Source organism: Planococcus citri, chromosome 2, assembly GCF_950023065.1.
Source record: "Planococcus citri chromosome 2, ihPlaCitr1.1, whole genome shotgun sequence".
Classification (NCBI taxonomy): domain Eukaryota; kingdom Metazoa; phylum Arthropoda; class Insecta; order Hemiptera; family Pseudococcidae; genus Planococcus; species Planococcus citri.
Window position 1 is genome coordinate 9,498,045 of NC_088678.1, and position 15,753 is coordinate 9,513,797.

At 34.5% G+C, this 15,753-nt stretch overlaps 2 protein-coding genes across 3 annotated transcripts; both read left to right on the plus strand.

The window, feature by feature from the left end:
- The first annotated feature begins 311 nt into the window (after positions 1-311).
- On the plus strand, positions 312-13,890 carry LOC135834552 (uncharacterized). 2 transcript variants are annotated; one of them, XM_065348480.1, is made up of 14 exons: positions 312-560; positions 632-747; positions 837-1,041; positions 3,307-3,398; positions 3,477-3,675; positions 8,579-8,691; positions 8,780-9,118; positions 10,239-10,384; positions 10,472-10,562; positions 10,650-10,829; positions 10,948-11,133; positions 11,218-11,365; positions 13,242-13,375; positions 13,463-13,890. In XM_065348480.1, exons 6-14 carry the CDS (start codon positions 8,635-8,637, stop codon positions 13,787-13,789), a joined length of 1,608 nt encoding a protein of 535 aa, XP_065204552.1. In that variant the 5' UTR covers positions 312-560; positions 632-747; positions 837-1,041; positions 3,307-3,398; positions 3,477-3,675; positions 8,579-8,634; the 3' UTR covers positions 13,790-13,890. The 2 variants fall into 2 exon arrangements, with proteins under 2 accessions (XP_065204552.1, XP_065204551.1); XM_065348479.1 differs by having other exon boundaries at positions 3,517-3,675.
- LOC135834551 (uncharacterized) lies at positions 4,447-7,242 on the plus strand. Its single transcript, XM_065348478.1, has one exon. The coding sequence runs from the start codon at positions 4,659-4,661 to the stop codon at positions 7,203-7,205; it is 2,547 nt and encodes an 848-aa protein (XP_065204550.1). The 5' UTR covers positions 4,447-4,658; the 3' UTR covers positions 7,206-7,242.
- Positions 13,891-15,753: the final 1,863 nt, after the last annotated feature.

Below are 15,753 nucleotides of genomic sequence, written 5' to 3' on the forward strand. Positions count from 1 at the left end.
ACACGTCATCGACACGCGTACTTTTGATCGTTATATGTACTATTACGTTATCCACTTCGTGTGTGAGAGATGGAGAAAGAAGGAAAAAATTAATTGTCGGATGCAGCGTGCTCTCTAAATATGAATCAGTAGAAATTTCACTGATTGCATGAGTAATTGCTGCAAAATGTGACAATTACTGAAAAATTTGTAACATTTTTTCAAAATTGCAAATGAATCAGTAAAACTTGAAGCGATTTTACTGATTTATTGGCCATTCAAATGTCACTGTGAACGAATCAGTGGCTTTGAAAAAAAACAGCTGATTAAACAGTGACTATTTCCATTTTACTGAAATGAATTGCTAAAATCCAACTAATATCAACAGTAAATAAATACCTTGTACTGTTCAATCAGTAATAATTGCGAAAATGACCGAATAATCAATAGAAATCAACTGTTGAAACAGTAATATTGAATTGGTGGTTGTGTTCATTGCGTTCAATGTGCCTATAATGGCGGTTTTTGCTTTTTGAGTGCTGTCATGGAGAACTTGAATTACGTTGTTTATAAGAATAAAAGTGAGTATATTTAATTATTTTTCATCAGCATAATGTGCATGATTTAGTGATTCATCTTATCATATTTTCAGAATACAGAATACCGTGCTGCCCGCTTTGTGTACAAGAACTTTCATTAAAATATTTGAACACGTTGAGCCAAAGGAATTCGTACATGAAAGAAATCATTTTGCTTCGTAAAGAACTTGTAAGTATTTATTGCTCACTAAAGTATATATTATAGGTATTAGGTAACATGTGGCCTACTGTATTGATAAAACTTGTGGTCTTTCTCAGAAACGTCTACGAAGATTGGCGAATGATAACCGTAACAGATAAGCAGCTGTATATTCTCTTCATTGTAAGTATTCGTTACTCAAAGACATAATACTATGTACCTATAGGCCTACAAACAAAACTTGCTAACTATCGCAGAAACGTTGTGTTCCGTGAATAAAACTGATATCAGTAGCAGTCATTCTCTTCATACTTCATTGTGCCGGTGTGTAATATTGATTTTAGGTATATCTACATATGTTGTATAAAGAAGGAGGGTCATTATGGGCATTTTCGTGCCCCTCGCTACTTCGAGACTTGAATGGTCTTTTCTTATAGGGGATGGTCCCTAGTATTAATATTAGGCGATATTTTCCCAGAAAAGCCCATAGGGGGGCTGTGGGGTGGCCCCAAAGTCGAAAATTTCAAAAATTTTTAGAACCACTGCTCGAAAATGTAAAAAATTAAAAGTAGCGAATATATGTTGCTTTAAGGGTAAGCAATGCAGCACGTAACGCTTTTTTCATTTTTGACCTTTTTGGGGGTTGTGGTGGGGGTATTTCTATTTTTGAAAATTTTGAAACCCCCTTTTTTGACCCTTTCAGTCGAGCCCCGCTAATGCCCTTTTCATGGTTTATTGCTACTAGTAGTAAGTTCAATTGATATCAGTTGCAACCCCCTCACTAACTTGGCTCATATCGAAAAATTCAATTTTTGACTTTTTTTCGAGGTCCATATTTTGGGAAACCATGAAAAGCTATCGAGGCCCGGTTTGCGGCAAATATGTTGAATTTTACTTCTTAATCGACTGGCATGCTTGAATTTTTATTTCAAGTCAATTTTTGACCTCATTGTTGCAGATCACTTTTGGGGGTGGCGAACTTTGAGAACCCCTGAAAAAAGTTCTAAAGTGAATTTTTTCAAACTTTGAGCTGAAATGGTCTTAAATACATTGTGTTTAACCAAGATAATATGCGAATGCGATATTTTAATACAATTTAGTCATTTTGGGTGATTTTATCAAAAAAAGTAGTGTTTTAACAACAGGCATAGCATTTCCGGCAAAAGTTCTGAAACTTCGATACCTAACACTTCTCTCAGCCCCATTCCAACCGATTTTGAAAATTTTTCAGTATGTTATGTATATCCTTATTAGGTATCCCCACAAAAATTTTCAACCCTCTCCCCTTATATTTACCCTTCAAAATGGCGTATTTCAACTAATATTATGCTTTTTAACAATAATAAAAATAAAAATTGAGGCGGCCAAGTGTTCTGTAGAGGGCTAGATGAGTGTAGCAAAAAATCTGACGTCATATTCGTGCTCAACGGTATCTAATCATAAGAAAACTATACCCTACTCATTAATTCTTAGTTATTTTCCCTAAAATTCCCATTTTACCCCCAACCCTCCCTACGACACATTTTTACACCATTTTGAATGGTAAATATGAGGGGAGGGGGTTAAAATTTTTTGTGGGGATACCTAATAAGGATATACATAACATACTGAAAAATTTTCAAAATCGGTTGGAATGGGGCTGAGAAAAGTGTTATTGAAGTTTCAGAAAAGGGGGGCTCTCCAAAAAGGGGAGGGGGTGTGGATCTGAAACTTTCCACGCGGAAGTTTCTCAATGGTACCTACTTCCCATGCTAATATCAACTCGAACGATTTCGGTGACCATTTCACCCCTCTTAGGCGTACTTTTTTTGATAAAATCACCCAAAATGACTAAATTGTATTAAAATATCGCATTCGCATATTATCTTGGTTAAACACAATGTATTTAAGACCATTTCAGCTCAAAGTTTGAAAAAATTCACTTTAGAACTTTTTTCAGGGGTTCTCAAAGTTCGCCACCCCCAAAAGTGATCTGCAACAATGAGGTCAAAAATTGACTTGAAATAAAAATTCAAGCATGCCAGTCGATTAAGAAGTAAAATTCAACATATTTGCCGCAAACCGGGCCTCGATAGCTTTTCATGGTTTCCCAAAATATGGACCTCGAAAAAAAGTCAAAAATTGAATTTTTCGATATGAGCCAAGTTAGTGAGGGGGTTGCAACTGATATCAATTGAACTTACTACTAGTAGCAATAAACCATGAAAAGGGCATTAGCGGGGCTCGACTGGAAGGGTCAAAAAAGGGGGTTTCAAAATTTTCAAAAATAGAAATACCCCCACCACAACCCCCAAAAAGGTCAAAAATGAAAAAAGCGTTACGTGCTGCATTGCTTACCCTTAAAGCAACATATATTCGCTACTTTTAATTTTTTACATTTTCGAGCAGTGGTTCTAAAAATTTTTGAAATTTTCGACTTTGGGGCCACCCCACAGCCCCCCTATGGGCTTTTCTGGGAAAATATCGCCTAATATTAATACTAGGGACCATCCCCTATAAGAAAAGACCATTCAAGTCTCGAAGTAGCGAGGGGCACGAAAATGCCCATAATGACCCTCCTTCTTTAATGTTACTTTTGCTGACTTTCAGAAACGTAAGGTTGGCGCTCGGTAAACTGATGGATTTACGTGGGTTCTTGGAACAAAACGGGCTAAAAAAAGAAGAAATCGATGTTCTGATCGGTAAGTGATGAGCTTTCTTGTTTGTTAATTTAGAAATAATCTAGAAATTAATATGTGGTGCGTGAAATGACATTCAAGTTGAACACTGATCTGAGTATACTAAACGCACTATAAACAGAATTGGAAAAGAAAGAATTATTGCAAGCCGCTGTTAACGTTGTGATTTGTACCGATATAATCTCCTGTACCTATATCTACGTGTAAACTTCTTTACTTCGATTAAGAAAGCCTGTTTCCGTGTTCGAATGGTGGTGTTCTAACTTGAAGAGATACCTAGGTAGGTTCATAATTATCGTTTTGCTTCTCGCGGTCTTGCTTCCATCATTTTTGATCAAAGACCTTTCTATGTACATAATACATATACTATCCTTGCTGGGTTGTTTGCTAATTGCATGTCATTTGTTCGAGTTTTGCGCTGTCTTTGAAACTGTGGCGCCGCGCCGGTGTTACTCTCGACAGTGTTGAGCAGCTCACAGCGTCACTGCGCACTGATCTGCAATATGAGAATTTTTAAACCTTTTCAAAACCATAAATACTTTGAAACTTATTTAAACCCTTTCGATGTCATGATGCGTTTTCAATACGTTTTGAAACCATTTTATTGATTTTCAAGTTTTCAAAATTTTTGTTTTATAGGCCTGCATAATTAGGTGATTACGTTTATTCAAAACCATCTGAAAATCGTTTCATCGCAGTTTAGAAACTGAAATAGGTTTTTGATAGATATTCTCGTATATAAATATGCCAAAATGAAAGTGTTTCAGAAGTGTCCTTGTATGAAACGAAGCGCCGCTAATTAAAAATTTCGTGGCAGTGCAGTGACCTCATCCATTAGGTATCTACCATACCAAAATATTCACCTACGCATAAATAAATGAAACATTCTTTACTAGATAGAATTCTGAACTCTTCGAAAGATTCCCTTGACACATTGATCTTTCATGACCAAATTATCCTGTCTTATGGCCTTTCTCATGCAAAATTTCGTAGTAGAAATTGGTTACCAACTTTAAAAACATCATTCTGAACTTTTTTTTGTCGTGAAATATCAATTTTAATTATTGCATCATTTTCAATAGTTCTGATTCGCGCTTCACTGCAAGTACATGCAACTGACAATGAGAGTAGGTTGGCATCGGCGACGTAGCAAATTGATGGCGCAGACGTTTATTTTTATGTAAATACATTTAATATGCCTAATCAAATTCTACTCTTCAGTCTACTTAAAACAAATATTTTCATCTTTGTAATAGGTTAAGAATGATGGCACACCTAAAGTGCTTTCTGTGCACACAATTTTTCAAAAAATTCGACGAATGGACTTATCACCTGAAATTTCACCATGCGTTGTATTTGTCACAAACCTTACCCAATGGTTATCCGTGCCCGATAGAAGGATGTGCTCGAAATTTTACTTTTTTTCAACCACTGAGTAAGCATATCCGAGACAAACATGGAACTGTAATATTTCCCCGAAGTCTAAACACCGCCACTATTGTTGAAGATAACGATTGTTCTGCAAGTGTTGACGATGTTGATAACCATTCCCCACCTATACACCACGCAGATGAGCAGTTCGCGCCGCCTTGTGCAGAAAATAAAAACAGTTTCTCATTGCATCTGGCAGTAGTAAAAATGGTGGCAAAACTTCAAAGCAAGGCTAATATGAACACCGCATCTATTTGTTACATTCTTGATGTACTTGAAGAAATTTTCAGCGATACGGTTGAATTTTTAAAACACCAGGTTCAAAACTTCATTCAGCATAACGCAATTGCAATAGATTCACCAGATGTTGTCGAACTTATTCAGAAATTTGATTTTGGGAAACCATTCGCTGATTTAAAAACATTGGACGGGCAGATTCGTGCTGTTCGAAATTTCGGTTCATATATTGAGCCTAAAGAAATACCTCTTGGACAACGTATAGACCAGGTACTTGACAGAAAATCACAAGAATATGTCCCAAGAGCAGTATATGAAACATTCCAATATGTATCAGTCATCGAAGTTCTTAAAGTAGTCATGGCAAATCAAGAAATACGCACAGCTATCGAATCAGAAAAGCCAGCAGAGGACGGAGTTCTTTCTTCATTCATTGATGGAAAAACTTTCAAAAACAGCCAATTCTTTCAAAAATTTCCCCATGCATTACGTCTTCAGTTATACTATGATGAACTAGAAATAACCAATCCACTTGCTTCCAAGCGAGGTGTGCACAAATTAGGCGCATTTTATTACATCATACAGAATTTACCAGACAACATGCGCTCTCAATTGAACAGCATTCATGTACTCTGTTTATGTTATTACGAAGACGTAAAGAAATATGGTTTTCAAAAAGTACTGGATCCATTTCTGAGTGAATTGAAATTACTGGAAAGTGACAATGGGGTTCGTGTGAATTTGAATGGCGAAGACTTGACAATTCGTGCCAGTATTGCTGCGTTTTGTGGCGATGGTGCTGCCGTGCATGATGTCTATGGAATGCTTAGTCCTTCAGCTAATAAATTTTGCCGTCTTTGTTTGATACGCAGACAAGATTTATTGAATCATGATATCACACCTAAACAAGAAAGAACTGAGGAAATTTTCAAAAACCATGTAGCTCAAATCATGCAAATAATACAAAATGGCGGTAACCAGAACGATTTCATGACTCAGACTGGAGTTCGAAATGACAGTCCTCTTAATAAGTCTAAATTTTTCCACATAGCAAATAACAAAGTATTCGATCCAATGCATGATATACTTTGCGGAATAGCTCCGATGATTTTAAAATTGGTAGTCAAGTATTTCGTGTATGAAGCTCATTTGTTCACTCTCGATCATCTCAACGCTATGATATCTTCTTTTCATTATGGAATCCTCGAAATAAAGAACAAACCTTCTGCTAATTTTATAGAATCGACCATACGTTATTCCAAAGACCATGCTCTAAGCCAACGCGCTATGCAAATGTGGTGTTTGGTCCGTGCATTTCCATTCTTGGTGTGTGACCGAGTACCTGAGAACGACAAATACCTAAAACTAATTCATCTTCTGCTAAGAGTTATGGAAATTGTATTCGCTCCACGACTTACTACAAGTATTTTGCCATACCTGAATGAACTGATCACTGATTTATTCGATGTATTTCACAATCTTTTCCCAAATGTTTCTGCAATAAACAAGTTCCACCATTTGACTCATTATCCTGTGTGTATGCAATGGTCAGGACCAATGGTACATTTGTGGTGTATGCGCTTTGAGGGAAAACACGGTTCACTCAAGAAAAGAGCGCAAGTTGTAAATAATTTCAAAAATTCTCCTAAAACTTTACTACGAGTCTGTCAATTTACTCAAAGTGCATATTGGGGTAGCGGAACAGTTGATTTAAATCGTACGAAGATTGAAAGCGGAGAAACAAAGAAGATTTTCTCAACATTGAGCCATATGCAACTGAATCTTCTAGGATACTCTTCAAATGACGATATTTTTGTAACTAAAAGTGTTAAAATTAATGGTATATTGTTTAGAGTAGGCTTATATTTGGTAACTGATCCATATGCTGAAAATGAACTCCCAGTATTCGGAAGAATTAGAGAAATAATTGTATTAGATCGATTGAATGTGTATTTTTATGTTACTTATTGTTCTACAACTTGCTTTGATCCATTTTTTAATGCATATGTTGTTGAAGATGACGATGATTCTGATTCTGCTTTAATATCTATTCAGGAATTAAAATTTCGTGTAGTTTTAGACACTTGGATGGCTCAAGGCCGCAAGGAAAAATTCATTAGTTTACGTTACATATTATTTTAATCCTATTTACTTATACCTATAATTCCGAAAAAATCGATTTTAGCTTCTAATTGTACATATCTACCTACTTATCAATTTTTTATAATGTAACTGCTACTAAACTTATAATTTCATCGCCCTATCAGTGATGGGACATCATGGAAAATATTGAGTTGAAAAAATGCTTTTGAAAAAAAAAAATTGGAAATAAAAAAAAAGTGAAAAATTCAAACATTTTCAAAAAAAAATCAGAAAATTAAGAGAAATTTTGAAATATTGACCAAAAATGAAAAAGTAAGAAACTGTAATATTCTGGAGTGGGTTTTCTTTTCAAAAATATCAAGTAATTTTCCTGTAATACGAGAATTTAAAAATCAGCAATTGTGATTTTGTATCTGATTATTGCTTTATTCGAGGAATTTTTTTTTATAAAAATATTTTTTAATGAGTAGGTACCTATTCGTAATGTTGATTTTAAAAATGGAGAAAAACAAAGGGAAGCTTTAGAAATGGACACTTTGAAAAATTCATTAGTTTACTTAGGTAGGTATGTACATCACTTATTTTTTTAATCCTTTCAACGAATTCCAACAAAAAAATCAACTTCAGCCTTTACATCAATTTGTGTAAAGTAACAGTACCAAACTTATTTTATCGCCCTCTCGCAGTGATGTAATATCTTTGGAAAATTACGATTTTGGGAAATATTTAGTTGAAAAATGCTTGGGGGAAAAGGAAAAAATTGAAAAAACGCAGAAAATTCATACATTTCTAAAATAAATGAGAAAAATACGGAAAATTTTTAAATTTCAACCAAAAAAATGAAGCAGTGATGAAATTGTGAGAATTTGAGTAGTTTTTTTATCCATTGTTCAAAATATCAGGGCATTTTCTTGCACCAAAATTTTAAAATTAGCAGCAATTGCAATTTTTCTCCCATTTGTTTTCTTTCAGAAGAAAATTTTGAAATTCGTGTTATTATGGGTACTTGGTTGTAATTTTGAAAAATGAGAAAAACGAGGAATATAACATCACGATTTGTTAGAAGGGAGGAGGTATGAAATTTTTTACTTTCAAAATGCAGGTAAAAAAAATTCTATTTTGATGTCCCATCACTTTTTTTACAGTATAGCTTTAGACACTCGGATGCCTCTAGGTCGCGAGAAAAACTTCATTATTGTTTACATACCTGATGTACATATGTATTAGATATTTTTAATTAATTTCCTATAATTTTAAAATAAATTAATTTTATCAATCGCTTGACGTAACATGGTTGGTATTATTTCTTAATTTTTATGAATCTTGTTTGAGGGTATATTGACTTATCTACTTTTGGTCATAGTTTTTTGTTTTCATAGTACCTAGTTTTCATTTCAAAAAATTATTTTCAGATCAAGAACTCGATATAGATACATTCCGAGATCTTACAGAAGATGACCTCCGCCAGATGGGGTTTAAAATAGGTCCGATCAAAAAAATTATTCGTATAAAAAACAGTATTCAGGTGAGAACTACAAAGTCAAATGTGTACCTACAGCTATTTTCACATTTCAGATTGTAATTACGTTATTTAATGAAATTTCTTTTCACAGAGCATTTCGCCGGTGGATACTAGTGAAGCAGATTTGCAGCAGGCTATATTACTGAATAACCAATTCAAAGTCATTGATAAGGTACCACTCAACGGTAATGATGAACTGCCCGAGGAAAATCTGTTGCTGCATATGTCCCAGGAGTGCAATAGAAGTTTATACTTTATCGGAAGTTCAACACCGTCATCTGGGCCTACTTCTCAAAGCAGTCCAACATCGCCAGGCACGCCAAGCACAGCATCAACACCATCACCTAATACCGCTCAAAGCAGGTCAAGCATGCCATCAGATCCAGAGGAGAGTGATCCTTTGAAAACAGTTGATGTTTCATCAATCATGGTACGCATTATACACAAACCAATAACACTTATATGTAAGAGATACGATTATTCAGCTGCTACTCTTGCGATAGAAATGATGAATACCTACATCAGCATATTGTTCGTTTTTCTTGAATTCTGATTCGAGCAGAAAGTTTTTGTCGGCAAATTATTCAAATCAAATTTCTCACCCGCGAAATATTTCTCAAATTCACCTACCATGAATACGTAGTTTTTTTTTGGTTTAAAAAATGTGATCAAAAATCTCCTGGTGGAATCAGAATAATGAAAACATCAGCATATTTGTTACAAGCTATTCTTGAACAAAATAGGTTTCGTCAATGAAGTTTTAAATCCAAATTTTCTCACCCAAAATGTTTCTAGAAATTCAAAAATTGCATGCTCCAATTTACACCCAAATACCTTCATTTTTTGGTTTTATGACGTTTCGATTTATACCTTTATGTAGAAATCTGCATGGTTAGGTTTTCGTTTCAGAAAAATTGACCAAACAACTTGAAATTTAAATCAGTTGACCCGCCACCTCCCCCGTATTTTCCTCTCCAATTGTCACTTTTTGCCCATTTTTGCCCTTTGAAAAAAAAAGAAGAGCCCTAAAAAATGACCTTGTGAGTATCAAATTTTCAGTAGGTTTTTGAGAACGTCGATTTCAATTTCACAAACCATTTGCCCGACCAAATGAAATCACCGGGGATGGAGAGAGCGTATATATTTTTGAAGATATTAAATTTTGAACCTAGTTCGCCTTGGGACCCATTTTGCAGTTTACCATAAAATTTGTCATCAAAAATAAAATTGGCGTCCTTGAGTCTTCCAGAACTCAAGTTTCAATTTTTAATGCTCAAAATGTTGGGTCAATTATCTGGCTAAACTTTTTATCTACGCATACATCACTGCGTGACACTGCCTCATAACCACCAAATTATGTGACGTTTACGCCGCGGGAAAATTTTACTTAAAACATACCATGCACCCTCCGCGGCACTTTTTTGTTAGCGCTATCATTTGTATATAATATACGTAATATGTTTATTGAGCATATATGTATTTCAGTTAGGCTGAAATTTTTTCAATATATCATGCTTTAATTTGTGTAATTCTTTATGAATTCCATACAGTCTTACCCTTCGATAAAAGAAGCCCTCTTGGGTCATCCAAAAGGACCTCCAATTTTGGAAGCAATTAATAATGGTCAATTCGACGAACGGTGCCGTCGTGTGTTGGTACGAATTTTAACGAGCGAACTGGTGAAGCATTGCGGAAAGTGAGTTTTTTACGTTACACAATGAAATAGGTATGTTTCCCAACTATGCACATCCTATATCCGATAAAATGTCTTTTTTTTTGGCAGTTACCCTTCTGATGAGCAAAAATATGCATTGGCTCAAGCATTGGTTGAAGCATTTCCGGAGTTAAGATGCGATCTGTCAACTATCGGTTGTGTAAGCTCAGTATTTTCAACGTAATTGCGCATTTTTTATAATTTCAGAAGTTCTTACATCTTTTCTGTTTACTCTTGTGTGTATTAGGAACAGTACTTCGATCCTGTCACCAAAAAGGGTTTCATCAGTTATAGACTCGAAAACATGAGAAAAAATCTAGCTATTGGAGAGAAAAAGTATGCGAAGAGGAAAAAGAAACTTTCTCAAGAAAACACTGATGCGGATACCATCACGTTATCTATATCAGAGAATGAAATACTCCAAAAAGTACATATGAACAGCTTTCCTTTTGTTTATTTTTTATTTATTTTTTGACTGAAAAGTCGAATTGATTGTCTGATATAATACCTATTACTTTAATTAATTCAAGTATACTTTTATGCAGATTGAACTCATGAATAACACCCTACCAAATGTCGCAAACAAAGCATCAATCGAAAAAAATATGTTTGACACGTTCCACGCTCGAAGGGAATGGATTCATAGGCCAAACGAAGATGTTAGCAAACAGCCTACAGTACTCGAAATCGTTGATAAATTTCCAAGAATAATTGATTACAACGGAGAACTCGTAAGTGATTGAGTATTTCTATGAAAAGCAAGTAATAGTAAGTACACCAAAAATAAATATTATGTCGGTATTGTATATTTTCAGATGGAAAAGGAATATCAGCGGATGACAGAAAATGGAATTGAAAACTCAAATGGGTTGTTAACTGTTTTTCCAGTTACATACACGAAACGAATTCTGGAATATTGCAAAGCCAACAGCTTGCCACTGTATGAAGATTTGATTAAAGATGGTAGGTTGGAAAATCTTATAATTTTGATGAAATTTCGAAAAATTGTCCAAATGCTTTGAAGAAAGTTTGAAAATTGTCTGCATTTAAAAAAATCGTCAATTGTTGTGGTCAGTTAGTTTATAAATGTAAACACCAGCATTTTTGTTAATTTGAAAATTCAGGAAATTTGGCCTTCGATTTGAACGGGACCGCGATTTTTAGAAAAAGCATGTTTTAAAACCTCCAAATCCAAATTTTCAGCTGCCCAAGTTCACTTTCCGATTTTTGGTGAATTTTTGAAAATCCAAAATTGACTATTTTGGTAATTTATGCTTTTTTTAAAAAAGTACGTACTTGATCAATAAAAATGTTCAAAATAAGTCCTAAAGCTGATATTAACCCCCAAAACCCAAATTTCGCCATTTCCAGCCATTCTGGAGCCTCCAGCGCAATTTTTCAATTTCTCCAGAATTTTCAATTTGCTCCAGAAGGCGTGAATATGAAGTTGGGCAGCTAAAAATCGAGTTGTGTGTTATACTCGACCTGTTTAATGAATTTATCCACATTTGAGCCGATTCTGGAGCGGGCACCTCAAGAGTGGGTTTTTGACCAGCTTTTTTTCAAAATAATAATATTAAAAAATCAAAAATTTCCCGTTTGCGAGAAAATTTTCGAAATTTGCGTGAATCGCAGTATTTCGTCATGAACGAACCCCCTGAAGCCGAATTTCGCTTTTCCCAGCTATTCCGGAGGCTCCAGCGCGATTTTTCAATTTCTCCAGAATCTTCAATTTGCTCCAGAAGGCGTGAATATGAAGTTGGGCAGCTAAAAATCGAGTTGTGTGTTATACTCAACCTGGTTAACGAATTTATCCATATTTGAGCCGATTTTGGGAGGGACACCTCAAGAGTGGGTTTTTGACCAGCTTTTTTTCAAAATCAAAACATCCAAAAACCAAAAGTTCCTCGTTTGCGAGAAAATTTTTGAAATTTGCGCGAATCGCTGTATTTTGTCATTAATTAACCACACGAGAGCGAATTGCACCATTTCCAGCCTTTCTTGGGCCTCCCTTTAATTTTTGGATATTTTTATAATGAAAAAAGCTGGTCAAAAACCCACTCTTGAGGTGTCCCTCCCAAAATCGGCTCAAATATGGATAAATTCGTTAACCAGGTTGAGTATAACACACAACTCGATTTTTAGCTGCCCAACATCATATTCACGCCTTCTGGAGCAAATTGAAGATTCTGGAGAAATTGAAAAATCGCGCTGGAGCCTCCGGAATAGCTGGAAAAAGCGAAATTCGGCTTCAGGGGGTTCGTTCATGACGAAATACTGCGATTTGCGCAAATTTCGAAAATTTTCTCGCAAACGGGAAATTTTTGATTTTTTAATATTTTTATTTTGAAAAAAAGCTGGTCAAAAACCCACTCTTGAGGTGCCCGCTCCAGAATCGGCTCAAATGTGGATAAATTCATTAAACAGGTCGAGTATAACACACAACTCGATTTTTAGCTGCCCAACTTCATATTCACGCCTTCTGGAGCAAATTGAAAATTCTGGAGAAATTGAAAAATTGCGCTGCATGGAGGCTCCAGAATGGCTGGAAATGGCAAAATTTGGATTTGGGGGGTTAATATCAGCTTTAGGATTTATTTTGAACATTTTTATTGATCAAGTACGTACTTTTTTAAAAAAAGCATAAATTACCAAAGTATAGTCAATTTTGGATTTTCAAAAATTCACCAAAAATCGGAAAGTGAACTTGGGCAGCTGAAAATTTGGATTTGGGGGTTTTAGACATTTTTTTCATCTCAGACCTATTTTACTGTATAAAAACTAGCCACTCTATTCTGCAAAATAAGTAAAATATACTTAATACTTATTTTTCTTCCAGATGATCTCCGAGCATTGGCATTGTTAATTGGGTTGCTGCCAAGGTCAAATTTTGCAACTAAAAGAAAAGCCAATGAGAACGTTACAAGAAGTTCAAATTCGTTTCCAATGCCTCAATTTTTGATAATTAAACCGGTAAGTTTCTTTCAGTTTTCATAATTTTCCAATGTCTCACATGTCGCAAAATTATTCTAATATACATATTTTTAATGTCCCATATAGAATGGAATCAGCATTGAAGAGGAATTAGCCAAGATGAGTTCGGAGTGTACTCAGCAAGCATTCATCTTGGCTGTGGAGACAAAATTTTCAAAATACGTTTATTTCCTGGTGTCGGATGCAAAGCCAGTGCCGTTGGCACCTGAAACATCGGCGCTGGCTGCAGTAACCGCTCTGCGACAGTTCCATTACGTGTTCAATATCGAATATGCTAAGGAACTGAAATTTTTTTACAATTTTATCGATTGTGTTGTTATGAATAGAAAAAGTATGAAAATACTTCCTTCTGTACGGTCATTGAATGTTTCTCTATTGAATTTTAAAGTGTAGGCCTAATAATTTTTAAAGTGTATTAATACGTATACCTAATTTTATTTTAATTTTTAACGACTTTCTTTATTTGAATAAACATTCCAATTTTTAAATTTTTATTGATGTTTTTTTGAAAAAATCAAGTTTTTGTAATTTCTTGGCACTGTTACGTTACGTGTATAAAATACCAGTCACTCCTCGCCCTATATTATCAAAAAAAATCGGAATTCGAGTTTTTGAACCTTTCAATTTGTAATTTACCAATTCGTTCAGTATGCATGTTTAAATCACATAACAAACTTCAAAAATTGCAATAAAATTATTACAAGTTGGAATTCTAATTTGTAATAATTTTATTGCAATTTTTGGAGTTTGTTATGTGATTTAAACATACATACTGAACGAATTGGTGATTACAAATTTTACTGATTCAAAAACGTCAAATTATTTCGGTAAAAATTCAACACTGTTCATTCAGTTGAAAATTACTGCCAATTCAGTAGTTTTTTTACTGAATGAAAAGTGATGAATTTCTACTGAACATGAATGGTGTTATTTCACTGATTCAATAGTAATCCAATTTTGCCTCTTATGAATCAGTGAAATATAACTGTACTTCAGTGAAAAACCACTGATTCGAATTTAGAGAGTGTGTAATATGTATAATATATAGGTATAATACTTACATTACCTACCTGTATGATGTATATGACCAGAGATGAAGATATGTGTTTTAAGATGAAAGAAACTTCTCATGCATAAAGTGCTGTTTGTGAGAGAATCAAATGGTGAGCGTTTTTTTCCTTTCTGGATGAGTTTTTGACTGCGAATCGTTTAAAAAAATTGTTCCAAAAATGGGCACTTCTTGACCATTTTGCCAAAAATTGACGCTTTTTGACACTTTTCCTCCAAAAATTCACGCTTTTTGTCAAAAACTACAGAAACAAAGCCCTTATAAGAAAATTTGACAAGAAACAGGACTCTTGTTTGGAAATTTTGGAAGAAAAAAGGGACATTTTTAAATGGGAACGCCAATTCTTCAATTATGGACTTACAATTTTTGAGAATTAGCGTGCCTTCAAAGAAGAAGTACCAAAAAACACTTGCTTATCTCACAGAGAAATTTGTGAAGCTTTTGTATCGAAGTGAATCGAATCATTCATATCCGATTAGCAGTTGAACAAATTGACTGATTTCTAGACGAATCACTCGCGAACGAATCGATTAATAGTTGGTGAACCATTCGCGAACGAATTGAATAATGTTTGGTGAATCATTCTCGAACGAATTGATTCATTTAAGTGACTCGTTCGCTAACGAATCGATTCATTTACTTCATTTTTGGTAAATCATTCACGAACGAATTGAATCATTTTTTGTGAATCATTCGCGAACGAATTGAATGATTTTTGGTTGATCATTTGCGAACAAATCGATTCATTTACTCGATTTTTGATGAAACATTCACGAACGAATTAAATCATTTTTGGTGAATCATTCGCGAACGAATTGAATAATTTTTGGTGAATTGTTCGCGAACAAATTGAATAATTTCTGGCAAATCATTTGCGAAAAAATCGAATCGTTTTTTGTGAATCATTCGCGAACAAATTGAATAATTTTTGACAAATCATTCGCAAAAGAATTGAATTATTTTTGGCGAATCAATCGCGAACGAATTGGATCATTTTTGTCGAATCGTTTGCGAACAAATTCATTAATTTTTGGTGGATCATTTGCGACCGAATCGATTCATTTAGTTGATTTTTGGTGAATCATTCACGAACAAATTGAATCATTTTTGGTGAATCGTTCGGGAACGAATTGAATAATTTTTGGCGAATCATTTGCGAACAAATCGATTCATTTAGGTACTTGATTTATTTTGGTAAATCATTCAGGAACAAATTGAATCGTTTTTTGTGAATCATTCGCGAACGAATTGAATAATTTTTAGCGAATCATTCGCAAAAGAATTGAAT